Source organism: Loxodonta africana, chromosome 8 (genome assembly GCF_030014295.1).
Source record: "Loxodonta africana isolate mLoxAfr1 chromosome 8, mLoxAfr1.hap2, whole genome shotgun sequence".
Lineage (NCBI taxonomy): Eukaryota > Metazoa > Chordata > Mammalia > Proboscidea > Elephantidae > Loxodonta > Loxodonta africana.
Genome location: NC_087349.1, coordinates 43,871,271 through 43,887,040, shown reverse-complemented (window position 1 = coordinate 43,887,040; position 15,770 = coordinate 43,871,271). Strand labels below are relative to the sequence as shown.

The 15,770-nt window shown below is 39.4% G+C and overlaps 1 protein-coding gene across 7 annotated transcripts in view; it reads right to left on the bottom strand.

Annotated features, from left to right (window-relative positions):
- The window catches only part of PUS7 (pseudouridine synthase 7), an 86,569-nt gene that overhangs the window by 58,699 nt on the left and 12,100 nt on the right, over positions 1 to 15,770 (bottom strand). For all 7 annotated transcript variants that reach the window (XM_010587340.3, XM_023544508.2, XM_064289869.1 and 4 more), the window contains 4 exons: positions 14,511 to 14,612; positions 11,762 to 11,906; positions 5,368 to 5,479; positions 2,976 to 3,053 (listed from right to left, as the gene is read on the bottom strand). In XM_010587340.3, the coding sequence (XP_010585642.2) occupies positions 2,976 to 3,053; positions 5,368 to 5,479; positions 11,762 to 11,906; positions 14,511 to 14,612 (437 nt within the window). The remainder of the gene's footprint in view (positions 1 to 2,975; positions 3,054 to 5,367; positions 5,480 to 11,761; positions 11,907 to 14,510; positions 14,613 to 15,770) is intronic.

Sequence of the window (15,770 nt, the reverse complement as noted above, 5' to 3'; positions counted from 1 at the left end):
ATGGCAAATGCAGACTTTTATTTATTTTTTTGGATTAGAAATAATTTATTCTCCAAAGATTTCATATAATTAACTTGGTACAACAAAATATGGTATCAATGTCATCATTCAGTTTTCTTATATTTTCTTTTTTTTAATTTTTACTGTGCTTTAAGTGAAAGCTTACAAATCAAGTCAGTCTCTCATACAAAACTTTATATACGCTTTGCTATATAATCCTAATTGCTCTCCCCTTAAATTTTTTTTTTTTTTTTTTTAATGAGACAGCTTGCTCCTTCCCTCCACTCTCTTTTTGTGTCCATTCCGCCAGCTTCTAACCACCTCTGCCCTCTCATCTCCCCCCCCAGATAGGAGATGCCAACATAGTCTCAAGTGTCCACCTGATCCAAGAAGCTCATTCTTCACCAGCATCTTTTTCTATCCCCTTGTCCAGTCCAATCCCTGTCTGAGGAGTTGGCTTTGGGAATGGTTCCTGTCCTGGGGTAACAGAAGGTCTAGGGGCCATGACCACCAGGGTCCTTCTAGTCTCAGTCAGACCATTAAGTGTGGTCTTTTTAAGAGAATATGGGGTCTGCTTCCCACTGCTCTCCTGCTGCCTCCGGGGTTCTCTGTTGTGTTCCCTGTCAGGGCAGTCATCGGTTGTAGCCAGGCACCATCTAGCTCCTCTGGTCTCAGGCTGATGTAGTCGCTGGTTTATGCGGCCCTTTCTGTCTCTTGGGCTTGTAATTATCTTGTGTCCTTGGTGTTCTTCGTTCTCCTCTGATCCAGATCGGTTGAGACCAACTGATGCATATGAGATGGCCGCTTGCTAACGTTTAAGATCCCAGACGCCGCTCTCCGAAGTGGGATGCAGAATGTTTTCTTAAGAGATTTTATTATGCCAATTGACTTAGATGACCCCTGAAACCATGGTTCCCAAACCCCTGCACCTGCTATGCTGGCCTTTGAAGCATTCAGTTTATTCAGGAAACTTCTTTGCTTTTGGTTTAGTCCAGTTGTGCTGATCTTGCCAATACAGACTACTTTTAATTGCAGTATCACTGACGTACAATAAACCGTACATATTTTAAATGCACACATTTTGACGTGTGTATATACTCGTGAAACCATCAACGCCTTCAAGATTATGAACATATGCATCAGCCTCAGAAATTTCCTCTTGCTCCTTGGTAATCCCTCTTTCCCACCACTTCCCACTCCAGAGGGTGCACAAAAATGAAAGCATAGTTTTGTCTGACTCTATGTAGTTCTATGTATAGGGTAGCTATGAGTCAAAATTAACTTGACAGCAACAGCTACTGAGTTCATCCTTTCCTTTTACCTTCACTATGATTGACTGGGTTCAGAGTCCTACTCTCCCCCCCCAGACTATGGCAACAGTCCCAGTACCCATGTCTCCAGTCCCATTCATCTGTTCCATCCACAACCCTTAATCTAGTCTCTATACACGCTTGCTTCCTGTGTATTAAGGTTAAACCCAAACTCCTCAACATGGCCTTCCCGGCCCTTCAGGATCTAGATACTGCCTACCAACCAAGTCTTATTTCTCACACGCTCCCACTAAAGTACCTATGCTCCTTGTCTTAGGCTGGGTTCTCTAAAGAAGCAAAACCAGTGAAGCATATGTGTGTGTGTGTGTGTGTGTACAGAAAGAGAGAGGGGGGAGAGACTGATGGATTTATCTCAAGGAAATGGCTCACAGAGTTGTAGAAGCTGACAAGTCCTAAGTCTGTGGGTCAGGTGTCAGGCTGGAGGCTTCTCCTGACTCATGTAGCCACAGGGGACAACAAACTCAAGATTGGCAGGCAATATAGCAGGCTGCTGGCTCAAGCCTCAAGAGCTGGAGGTCAGATGACAACAAGCCAGATGGAGGATCCAGCGCGTGTGAGCTTTGCCAGAACATCCATATATATATATATATATATAGGATGCAGGCCACACTGCTGAGGAAACTCTCCTCACAACTGATTGGCTGGTCACATCAGATCACATCATGGAGGATGACTACATCATTACATAACTGCCAAACTACACCATTACAAACTGCCAAACCACTGAGAATCATGGCCCAGCCAAGCTGATATACAACCTTAACCACCACACTACTCAATTCCTTTCCAATGTCTTTTAATAAACTGTTTTCTTGGTTTGGAACAAACAACCTTAGACTATCCCCAGACCCAGGAACTCATAACATTCTTCGAAAATCTAGACAAGCAGTTTCAATCAGAGGTGATTTTTGTCCCCCAAGGGACATATAACAATGTCTGCAGACATTTTTGGCTGTCACATTGAGGGGATGCTACTGGTATCTAGTGAGTAGAGGCCAACGATACTGCTATACATCCCACAATGTAGAGGAGAGCCCCCCAGAACAAAGAATTATCTGGCCCAAAAAGGCAACCGTGCAGAGGCTGAGAAGCGCTGATCTAGATTAAGTTAAAGCATCTCATTTTCTGTGAAATCCTTCCCTGACCTGCTCCCTACACTGAGTCTCATGCTTTGTAGTCAAATGTAGTATAATACCCAAAATATACCTTTATTTTAGCAATTATCTCACTGTGTGTTAACTTCTGATTTACTTGTCTGTCTGCCTACCTCATTAAATTGTGAGTGCCTTAAACACAAAGATTATCTTTTTCATCTACATATTCTCAATGTATAACAAAGAGCTCATTCACTGGTAATTAAATTTCAAATAAACATATATTTAATAATGAATGAAGAGAAAAAACAAAGAAGCTCTTATTCTCTTGGCTCTAACACAAACATCCTTTAAAAATTACTCAAATAATACGTTTATTATAAAAACATAAGAAAATAAAAGCAAGAAAAAAACAAATAAAAAAAAAATTTTTTTAACAGGCAGAGACACCATCTAAACATAGCAGAGGTAAACCCCATAAATTTGAGAACTGTGAAAGGCAGTGCTAGGAATTTTACAGTAAAAACCCCAATATGCACTCTCTACTTACTTGAGAACAGCAATCTCTTGAACTGTTATAGCCCTTTTATCTTTGGTTCCCATGTAGGAGAATATGTTTGGCTTGACTCTAATAAGACAGAAACAAAACCATCTGAGGTCACATATCATAAGGAAATCAAATAATTTAAATTTCAAAATAAATAGACATAAATCACAATAGAATAAAGAGAACGAGGAAAAACTTTAGAAAACTTTTTATCTAGGAAAATATAAACATGCAAGCTAAAAAAGTAAAGGCGCCTAAACAAGTCCTTTCTTAGCAGTGCCTGACTTAGAACATCTGTGGCTATTAGTGAATAACTGATATTATTCAAGGACTTGGCTAGCCAATTACAAAAAAAGGAACTAATGCACTTCCTGTTGATCATATGTACCTAATTAGGTGATACAAAATTATGAAAGTAAAGAAAAATTTATTTTAGATACATAACACACCACTTCAAAAAATTTATCTCTTCAATTCTTTGAAAGCTAATAATAGTGTGAATTTTCCCTTAATACATGCTATTACTTTGTGTGGAGCCCTGATGACACAGTGGTTAAGAGCTTGGCTGCTAACCAAAAAGTCGGCAGTTCAAATCCACCAGCCGCTCCTTGGAAACCCTATGCGGGAGCTCTACTCTGTCCTCTGTGGCAGCTATGAGTCTGAATCAATTCGACAGCAACAAGTTTGGTTTTTTTTATTGCTTTGTATAAAATAAAAAAAAAAACCCATTGTCACTGAGTCAATTCTGACTCATAGTGACCCTATAGGACAGGGCAGAACCACTCCAAGGGGTTTCCAAGGCTGTAATCTTTGGGGAATTGCACTGCTACATCTTTCTCCTGTGGAGTGGCTGATGGGTTTGAACCACTGACCTTCTGCTTAGCAATCAAACACTTTAACCACTGCACCAGCAGGGCTCCTTTTGTTCCGTATAAAAACCCAAAACCCACTGCCATCAAGTCGATTCTGACTCATAGCGACCCTATGGGACAGAGGAGAACTGCCCCACAGGGCTTCCAAGGAGTGGCTGGTGGACTTGAACTGCTTAACCACCTAGCCAACATTTAACCACTGTGCTACCAGCGCTCCTTTTGCTTTGTATACAAAAGCCCAATGTGAAAACAGGGATCTGAATCATTTTGATATGAACATGTAAGTAATTTAGTTAACTTTGTAAACTTGACTATTCCATTTGAACTGGAAAAAAACACCAGAAGGCATTCTTGAACCCCAAGCAATCCCCAGCTCCAGATCTCCGAGGAGCTACCTTTCCGATCCTCTACTCCTGTCAGGAACTGTCTATCCTCCCAGGCTCAGCTACTGCCTGGGTACCATGAGCTCTCTCTCCTAGGGAGCTAATAAATAGAATAAAATAAACTTTACTTAACTGGTTATTATTTCACTATGCTTAACCTGAGTTAAATATACACTGGAAACTAAATGTCCACAGCATATAGATTTGCTGTGATGCCTGTGGCCATTTCTATTAAAAAAAACACACACACACACACACACACATATACATATATATATAGTGGAAGAAAAGGCCTGGCGATCTGCTTCCGTAAAAATGACAGCCAAGAAAACCCTATGGAGCAGTTCTACTTTGGAACTGACTGAACAGCAATCAACAACAGACACTCCACAGAGGCATATTCAGGCTCAGTGGGAAAAAAAAGATGTCCCAGTAATTAGATGTTAAAATGTTATGCACACACACACAAAATTATTTTTATTAAGGAAAAATAAAATCTACAGCACCTAGCCCCCTCAGACACAATCTCTGCTGTATTGATTTGAGAAAATCTGACTGGTCTCAGCTTTTCAATCCAGTCCACCTCCAGGAATTGAGAGCCGTCAAGTTTACTAAAGTATACCTCTGTAGCCAAATCAAAGCGTAGGCTATAAGGGAACAAAGTAAATTTTTATTTTCAGTTGGATGTACAGGAACTCTCAACTGTATGCGAATTAGTTACCAACAAAATTTTTATCTGGAATTATTGGCAATATGCACGGGGGTTAAAATAGGGAGCCCCGGTGGTGCACTGGGTAAAGGACTCAGTTGGTAACCAGAAGGTTGGTGGTTCAAACTCACCAGACACTCCACAGGAGAAAGATAGGGCAGTCTGCTTCCGTAAAGATTACAGCCTTGGAAACCTGATAGGGCAGTCCTACTTTGTCCTTCAGGGTCGCTATGAGTCAGAATCAACTCAACGACAACAAGTATGATATGAGGGTTAAAGAATTAATTCATCAACTGCCTAAGAAAACTACATTTGGGAGGTAAGTTTCCTTTCCATTTGTCTATGCTCCCGTTCTTTCTTAATTAGCATGACAAGAGGAAAATAAATTACAGTGTTTTGATTTTTTATAGGTACAAAACCAACATACTCACCTTAAATATTTAGACAGCACGTTAATAGCGTCCATGGTATCTTTGTTTTCCTTGTATAATACAAAGTGGCAGTAACTCCCCCTAGATTTCGGCCAAGAATGTTTTCTTGGATCTTAAAAAAACAAAAAGTTAAATGTAATATGTACCATAATAAAAGTTACTTGAGGTTTTTCTTATGACACCCTATGAGCTTGTTTTCTGGTATGGAACCTGCTAGTAAGAAGTGTGATCTAGTCTGACAGGAAATACAGGTTAAGTGGCTACAGCCGTGTGGACTATGGGTACTAAACGTTCCAGGACCTGGCACTTACGTTGAATACTTATCTTTCCACATTTAAAATCAAAGGCTGAAATACAGCTGTTGTGAAAAATGCCTAAAACTAGCAATCTTCCAACAGGAGAGACACAGAGGAGGCACATGGTTTCCCAGTGGTGTTACCTCACAGCACATATGTCTGGTAGATGATATGACTGGCTTTCCAGAACACATGTAGTTGAGAGGGAAACAGCAGTGACGTCAAAATGCATAAGGCTTGCCTTACGTGCAGTCAGGTGTTCACACCTACTCAGGCTGGATGTCTTACAGTGACAGGTACGGGAATAAAGCTTGTGAAGAGCTTTAGATTGTCCAAAGGCCACTTCCATCATGAAAACTTAGCTAATATTACATGGTTTACAAAAGTCTACCTGACAGAGCGAGCAGCTGGCATTTATGACCTGATTATTACTCCAGGGAAAAACGAAACTTTAAAAATCAAGCCGGGTTAAATATTAACCTTGGAGCTAGCATTAACTTTGTTCAGCTCTTTTTGGAGACTGACAGATATTTCACAACCTTGGAGAACTGATTTTAAACACCGTTCTTTTAACTGAACAATTCAATTATACTACAATCTAAAAATGTATACTAAAGATTTGAATTTAAGCTGTCCAAATGACGTTCTGAAAAATCCACACTTTAGGAAAAATATGTCAGCCACAACTGCACTCCCCAGGTAATGTACAATAACAGTCATGAGTCTCCTGCAACACTGAACTGCCGCTGTTACTTGAACAACATGTCTAATTCACTTGATTCCTGTAACTCCATGAAAGCAAAACAAAAAATACTTCATACAATCCCTAGAAAGAGTCCTCGTCTTCTAAAAACGATCCTTCATCTCTGTCCTTAAGACAATCCTTTAGCAAAAATTCATGACTCTTTTGTTTCAGAAGACTTAAGATATTCCTTGTACTGAAATTACTCATACACCTTCCTTCCTCAAGGCAAAAGCACTACTTGGTAAGTTAGTAATTTAAACTAAATGTAAAGAACAAATGAATCAGTGAGTCATCTAGGAAAACTGCCATTGCAATGTATGCCTAACGAATTGCTTTTCCTTCTGATAAACATAAGTGTGATCCTCTTCTTTCTTGGATAGAAGGTATTACAAGTATTTCTTTAGTGCTTGGTGTGAATTCCTCACAACTCAGAGCACTCTAAGAAAATTGTGAGTAGGAATGTCATTTTAGGTTCTCCTTCCAGCTTACTGTCAGTTAAGCAAAACTGACTCTAATTAGCACTTGTGACAAAAGCATTGGCATTTCATTTTGTCTACATGAAACGCCAACCGCTCTTACCTGTTGCAGTTCTGACCTCTGTCCAAATGCACAGCGTAAAGAGCACAAGAGAGCAATGTTTAATTTATAATAATTAATATAATATTAAAGTGTTTAGAGGTGAACATGCAAATGATCGCATGGTAAGTTTATGTTGTGGAATTCTACAGCAGCTGGTAGTTATGTGATGGGTTAACAGCCATTTAGACATTTAACAATGAAATGTTGCAGAGGCAAACAGTGAACATGTAGAAAACTCACCTACAGGTACAAGACTCCCTGTCTCAGTCCCTTCACAAAGAGCAAGTTAGTTCATCCTCAGAGCTGCACTGTCTATACTCATGGTCTGTATACAGTGAAAGGTTTAAAACTGGATACAAAATGCTTCCCTACCTAGAGATTTACCTTCTTCAATATGCGAGAACATATACCAAAATGGTATTTGTGATTACCTTTGTTGGTGAGACTGTAAGTCATCCTTTATTACTTTGCTTTGTGCTTTGTTTTATGAGTTTCCTACATTGAGTTTATAAAGTTTTTTTATTTGAAAAATTTTGAATAATTATTATGGAAAACAGTTCTCTAAGATGGAAAACTGTTATAGATTAAAAGAGATTTTAAGAGACTTGTCTATTGAATGCAATGCTCCGACCTTGTTTGGATCATTATTTGAACAAGTCACCTGTAGGTAAAAGCCATTTCTGAGATAATAAGGAAAGTGAACATGGACCAGGTATTAAATATTAAGGAATCATTGTTACTTTTGTTGGGCTTTCTATAGGTCTGGGGTTTTATTCCTTATCTGTTAGATATATAGCGAAGCACTTATAAGTGAAATAACGAGGTATGTAGAATTTGCTTTACAACACTCCAGCAAGAAAAAAAAAGTGGGGGAGAGATCAAATAGAAACAACAGAATGCTGATAATCGTGAGGCTGGTAGATGGATACATATGGGTTTAAAACACTACTTCCTCTGTGCGTATGTTTAAAAATGTCTGTAATAAAAAGCTAAAAAATCCACTTGTGATAAAAATTGATGAAGTGTAGCTACATTTTCCCTTAAGTACTCCTTTAGTACATTCACAATCAACTATAAGGGCAAGAAATAAATGAAGCTGTGAGACTGAAAAACTAAATGCTATTGTATCTTAAAAGAAACCACCACAGCTGAGGGTGAGTTTTTGCTCACAGCATGCATCCTGTATTAGCAAGTCCAAGCACTGAGCATGCAGACAATTATCTCCCCTGCAAATAACAGATACAAGTATCCCATCTTCTAAGTGAACTTAATACACAGAATAGTTAAGCATGTGCACTGGTTAACTGGGAATATTCTGAATAACTGAAAATCAATGTGTCTCAAACTTATTTTGGGCAATTTGGCTTTATAAAACTCCAACCCCTAACAATGCTAAATAGCACACAGTTAGCTTTACAATTCAAGTGAATTTAAAATAACTTTCAAACATTTTTTGAGGCACTATGATCTACAAGGAAGCCCTGGTGGTGTACTGGTTAAGAGCTACAGCTACTAACCAAAAGATAAGCAGTTTGAATCCACCAGGCGCTCCTTGGAAACCCTATGGGCAGTTCTATTCTGTCGTACAGGGTTGCTGTGAGTTGGAATTGACTCAACGGGAGCAGGTTTTTGGTTTTATGATCTACAATGCGAATGTAAAAAATTCTCAGGCTGAGGTAATAGGAAGCAATGTTTCAATGGTCTGACATGGTAGCCCCCTCTAGAAGAAATGGCAACCAGATAAAAATGGAAATCAAGTTCAAGACGACTCATGAATTGAGCACAGAGGTCCCCATGAATAAGAAAGGAAAAATGCTGTGGCTCAAGAAAGAAGATGGGATGGAGTAGCATGCAGAATACTCTTCCCTTCTTTTTCAGGGCCATTCCCACTGCTGCACTGGTGCACACCAACCCTTTCAACTTCCTCTGGCATCCTGTTCCATCAACTATCACTCTCCTCCCTGAATTTTCAACCTCCCTCTCTACTAGCTCTTTTCCTTCAACACACACACACACAAACACACACACATATATATATGCTCTGGGCTCGTCCATTCTAAAAGCCAAACCTATACTCCCCTCCCCTTAATCACGTTCCCTTTCCTTCTCTTCTCTTTCCGGCTTATTTGAAAAACTAGTAAAAACCAGTTGCCATCAAGTCTACTCCGATTCATATAATCCATGTGTGTCAGAGTAGAACTGTCCTCCATAAGGTTTTCAATAGCTGATTTTATTTTTAGAAGTAGATTGTCAGGTCTTTCTTCCAGGAAGCCTCTGGGTAGACTCGAACTTCCAACCTTTCAGTTAGCAGTCGAGCCCATTAACCATTTGCATCACCCAGGAACGACTTATTTGAAAAAAAGAGTCTGTATTTACTGCCTTCACATCTCAACCTACTGTGTAAACTGGCTTCCAACCTCAACATTTCATTCAAACTGCCCTAGCAAAGAGACCAATGATTGTCAAGTTGCTAAACTGAAGGACTGAGACCTGGTGGTGCAGTGGCTAAGAGCTCGGCTGCTAAGCTAAAAGGCAGCATTTGAATTCACCAGCTACTCCCTGGAAACCCTATAGGGCAGGTCACTATGAGTTGGAATCAACTCAGTGGCAACAGGTTTTTTAAACTGATGGACATGTTCCAGAGTTCTTTTCTTGCGGGACCTCTGTAGCATTTTTCACTGTGGGCCACTTTGATTATTGGAATCCCCTTTTCCTGTAGATTCCACAACACCAGTCTCTTGTACCACGTTCCCTTTGTATCTCTCTGGATCTTCCTCCTGAGTCTCTGGAGATCCCTAGATGCAGGTATCCCTCCTGGGAGCCATTCATTTCAGGGACCACAGAGAGCCTCTACACAGCACAAGGCAGAAATTTTTTGCTGAAATCTTAAAAAGATTTTAGAGGCATCTGGAATGTACACTACACAAAGTGTCAATTAACTTAAGGGGAGAAGTGGTTCACATCACACAGCACTCAGCATTTCACTTAAAAAATCTTAAGGAAAATTTTTATTGAAAAAAAAGAAAAAGAGGTGAGAGAAAGGAAGTGGCTTGTGCTGTTATACAGCAAAGTTGTAGATGAAGACAGGACATGAGAGGTCTGGCACCCATCATTTAAGTGAGGGGAAAAGGCGGGAGAGCTGTAAATGGCCCCCTTGGCCCAGAGTTTCATTAACTCTCCTCCCTGCAGATCATAACACCTGGTATTCTCTTAAAAATGATCATCACTTCTAAGAAGCAACCAAAGAAATGGTTTCTGCCTTTTCCAATCTGCTTCCTCATGGCCAGAACAAAATTTTGCCTTTCCATTACTCTTGTGCAGAGGGCAGCTGGCCACATGACGCTGACCAGAGTGGGCTGCCTCTCTACAAGGAACACCTCTTTAGCATCCTTCCCAACGTGGGTTCCTTGAGAGAATTAAGACCGAATACTCTAAGGTATCTGTTGTTATGTAATATATCAACTTTTCTCCTAGATATTTAGAATAGTTACTAGCCACATACCAGCCTTGGAAGAATTAAGAAAAGTCATTTTCTATTGGGTTTAATTCTCTCATGGAACCCTGGAACCCTGGCAGAGAAAGCTGCTGATGTTTCATACATGGCCCAGAAAGAGACATATATTACCCCAGTCATTAGCTTCTGGAGTGAGAAGTAATTAACAACTTCTGCCCCCAAGCAGTTCCATAGCACATCATCTCGTTCTTCTTTTTGGCATTTGTTACCCTGAGACGGAAGAGGCCTCCAACCTCTACCTTCCCTCCCTAACTGCTCAAGGGTTCTCATTTCTGTATCATTACCCAGACTTTCTGACTTGACTAGATTATTTTTATTTTCATAGGCACAGCTAAACCTTATTTCCGCTCTCATTTTACTAGAACCACTGTTATAAACAAATAGGCTTCATCCATTCATACTATTATCTTTTAAATTAACTTAAGAGAAGACTGCCAAACACTAATGGTCTGAACTGTTTTTTGTTATCAGTCCTGATTTTGCTCTAACAAATATATATCTTGAGATAACTGGGCCATCACTGGTAGGGAAGGAGGGTGGGGAAATAATTTCTTCCTACTGTTATTGTTATTAAAATTTTATCTGCTGCTGTGACAGGTAAAAGAGGAAAAACTGCCTAATTTTTCTTCAGTTATATGCAAATAGAAATTTTCATGGCTGTAGAAAACACACTGGAACATAAACATCGAAGTGATTCAGTGACAACCTACCAGTTTTAAACAAAAGATACACAATAAGATGGACTCAGCCAGAGGGGTGATTTTCTCTGTTTCATGGTTTTTATGTGTGAGTGAAGACGATGTTCACAGTTGGAGAGCAGCTTTCAAAAGAAGGACCTTACAGAAAAGATACTGCTGGGATGGGTGGCAGGTATTTTTTGTTCATCTGAAAGCTTTCTTTTTTCTATTAAGAACACAAAACAGCCCTGCCACTTTCTCCTTGAACTGCCACTGCGCCCGCTCTGCTCTTCAGAGAATATATCAAAACCCTGAGACTTTTTCTCAGGCACCACTACCATGTCAGCAAATCTTGACTCACAAAAAAGACCTAATGCCCTAAACCAGTCCAACAGTCTAGTCTGCTCTGGCAACTGAGAGGACCGTATTTACCTTCTCTGAAGGAGTGACATCATCAATATTCTCCTGAGAACAACAGCAAAGCAGCCCTTGAACGTGAACAGCAACAGGGAAGGAGAACGGGAAGTGGGATCTAACTCACAGCTACCTGACAAGAGAAATGCCCAGTCCTTCATGCACTTACTTGCCAAAGCCTTCCTTCCAGCTGCATGGTAGGCAACAATGTATTTCTTCCCCTCTCTATCCTCTGTTTTTGTCTCTAATCCTGGAAACAGAGATTTAATAGCTTGATGGATGACGGTTCTTTTCTCTTTGGTGTCTTCAATAACCTATAAAAAACACAGTGATGATACAATTGGAACAAACATTAAATAAGGAACTAATACTAACGCATTACTAAAAAACACTGCCCATCTTATTCACTATGAAAAATATCAGAAGTGCTGGGGTTTGATTTCAGAAATATTATAACTGAGTTTCACAGTATCACAAATTTTAAGAGCCTGTTTCTTGAGCACATACCGGGCAATGTTCCAAGGCACTTCACAATCTTCATCTCTTCTAATCATCCTAATACCCCTATCATGCCACCACTGTTTACAGTGGAGAAAAGTGAGGCTTAGAAAAGTGAAGGAACGTGTCTGAGGTTACACAGCTGGACGGTGACAGAGCTGGGTTTGAAATCCAGGCTGTCTGACCCCTGAGCCACCAATCAGACCCCCTCTCACAAGGTCTCTGCTGGAGAAACACCTCCGATTCACAGATCAAAACGTAGGGAGAACCAGGCCTTTGGTGCGTCAGAAGTGCAACTCCTCCCAACAGTCCAGTTTACCCCTGCCTTATACTTAATTCTACGGTATACAGAATTGTTTTATAATGAGGTTCTAGCACATTTGTTCACATTTTTCTTTTTAATTAAAAAAAAATCAGCACTACAAAAATAAAAACTTATTAGTTACCTACTTTTTAATTTTGAGTGTCTCACACTAAGAAATATGTTTTACATCTTGACTCAATAGTCACAAATGTATATGACTTACTGTAAGATAAATGTAAGATATGTCTTATTAAAAAACTGAAAAAAAAAAAAATGCTCACAAAACAATACTCATTCTTCCTAAGAACGACGCACTAACATTTTCTACTTTATTCTACTACTTAAAGAAAAATGCTGGTTGAGACCCACTAAATTGATTTCATGACTTGTTAATGAGTATATCTCAGTTAATGAGTGAAAACACTGAGATATACTACAACTACTACTGGCTAAATGTTAACAATATTTTAGCAAAATAAAAAATAAAAAATTTTGCAATTATAGATGAAAGACTCCATATCACCAAGTGAGTTTAGATCTGGGATTACTGATAGCAGTGAGTTGGAATCACAGTTTGTATGTGTACAAATACATATTTAGACAGCAAAATTTCATAAAGACCAACCTCCATGTTTTACAAAGAAACTCACCCATGGTTTATGCCCTTTAAAGATAAAAACTCTCAGTAGATGGCATAACCATAGTTTTTAAGATGGTAGCTAACCTTGCTCCCTATATAGGAACATGCATATTACGTGGCTAGGATATACCACTGCATTGCAAACAAAGGAAATCTGGACCATCTCCCTGGATTGCTCTCTTAGGTGTTTTTTCTCTGACACCGCTGAAGATTTAATCTACGGGTAAATTCAGGCATTGAAGATCCCTAAAGTTGTAACAGGAAGTCCTGGTGGCACTGTGGTTAAAGCGTTCTGCTGTTAACCGGAAGGTCGGCGGTTCAAACCCACGAGACACTTCACAGGACAAAGATGTGGCTGTCTGCTTCTGTAAAGATTTACACCCTTGGAAACACTACGGGGTGGTTATATTCTGTCCTACTGGGTCACTATGGGTCAGAACTGACTTTGATAGCAATGGGTTTAAAGTTATAATATCATGTACTTTGAGAAGTTTTAGCAGAGCGTAGAAAGAGATTGGAGGCAAACAATGAATGCTGAAAAGTCAAAGTAAACTCTTCTTAACTGGAAGTGATGAAAGGGGAAATTTCAGTAGCTGTTTAAAGTATTATACAAAATGAAATTAAAATTCTAAAAATCTTGTGCTGCAAGATTCTTAAAATCTTTTAACACTTTTATTTTGCTACAGACAGCACCGTGAGCTGCCCTCATCCAGTACGGTAGCTAGTAGCCACACATGGTTACTGAACACTTGAAATGTGGATAGTCTGAATTCAGATGTGCTACGGTGTAAAATAACACTGGATTTCAAAGACTTAGCAAGCAAAAAAGTATGCGAAATATCTCATGGATAATTTTTAAAATATTGACTACACATTGAAATTGTAGTATTTTAAAGGTATCAGGGTAAATACAACGTAAGGTTAAAATAAATTTCACCTGCTTTTTTATTAATGCAATTACTAAAAAAATTTAAAATTACAATCATGGCTTGCATTGTAATTCCACTGCGCAGCATTAATCTAGAAGAAAACTCCACAACAAAAAGTTTTTTAAAAAGGCACTTACTACTATATTTCTTTGCTGAGCTCTCCTTTTCCTGAATATCAGAAGTGGACCCAGGTTGAGCAGAGACACATTCCTTCATCTCCCCTTTCTAATTCCTCCCTCTCCCAGAGTCCTCCAGCAAGGGCCACACATCTGATTGTCAGGCAGATACTACGTGGCGTAACAGTCACTCCAAGATTCCAAACAACAGATTTATTTGCTGATTTGAGGTCATTTAAAAAATTTCTGAACAAAATTGTAACTTTTTTTGTCACAGTTTATCTGAATACTGGTATTCCCTTTAGACCAAATAGGGTGAGGTCACCCTTTGGTTAGCCACTATAAATTTTAACAGATACTTATTAGTATCCAGCCAAAAACAAGCAATCAAAACGCTAAAAAATTCTTTCATATATTTTTATACTATTTACCTCAATGGCAACACTGGTTTCCTTATTTTTAAAAAGCTGGAGTTCTTCCAAACGTTGTTTTTCTTCAGCTGTCAAAACCGTAAATACATCTTCTGAAGGATCCTTTAAAACAACCATAACAACTTCCAGTGAGTCAAACACGGAATTCAAGGCTGTTAAAGCTCTATACAGTCATGCGTTGCATAACGTCTGTCCAGGCAATGTCTGACTGCATGTATGTCCGTGGTCCCAAAAGGTTGTAAGAGTTCAGAAATCCCAATCGGAGAATGGGATGTAGCAGATTTAGGCATGTTGCACTCAACAATCATGACGATCCTCAAAAACAAACAATAAAAATTCTCCAAGCTGTTAAAGGATCAGCTCCACTGAAAGCTACAAGGCTAACAAAAATGAGAAAGGGACCTTATCAGATATGGAGGAACTGCTAACGACGTGGACTGAGGACCAAATACAAGGCGAGTCCCTCTCAGCACACTGACGATCGCTACTAAGGCACGGAGCCTGTTCGGGATGCTTAAAGAAAAAGCAGAACCAGACGAAAATATCTGATTTAATGCTAGCTCTGGGTGGTTCAAGCTTTTCCAACAACGTTTTCACTGCGCAATGTGAAACTGAGTGGTGAATCTGAGACTGCTGATACAAAGGCAGCAGCAGAATTTGTTGAAACCTTAAACTAACTGTAAAAAATGTAGACGTAGGTAATTTGCACTAGCAAATTTTTAATATGGACAAAACCTTATTCTGGAAGCAAATGCCTGAAAGGACCTTCATCCGTAATATGGTGCTTGCACGTTACTCAAATCATGTAACATGTATTTCACAGAACATATCGTGGACTTTATTTTTAAATACATGACTGTATTTCTATGATCTCTAGGAAATGCTATCTTTATACAGAAGACACTTCTGAGACTAATGGACAACTAACACAGCCTCCACCAGACTGAGTTCAGTACAACTAGATGGTGCCCAGCTACCATCACTGCTGCTCTGACAGGAATCACAATAGAGGGTCCTGGACAGAGCTAAAGAAAAATGTACAACAAAATTCTAACTCACTGAAAAAAAAAAAAAGCCAGACTTGCTGATCTGACAGACTGGAGAAACCCTGAGAGTATGGCCCCTGAATACCCTCTTAGCTCAGTAATAAAGTCACTCCTGAGGTTTACCCTTCAGCCAAAGATTAGACAGACCCATAAAACAAAACAAGACTAAATGGACACACCAGCCCAGGGGCAAGGACAAGAGGGCAGGAGGGGA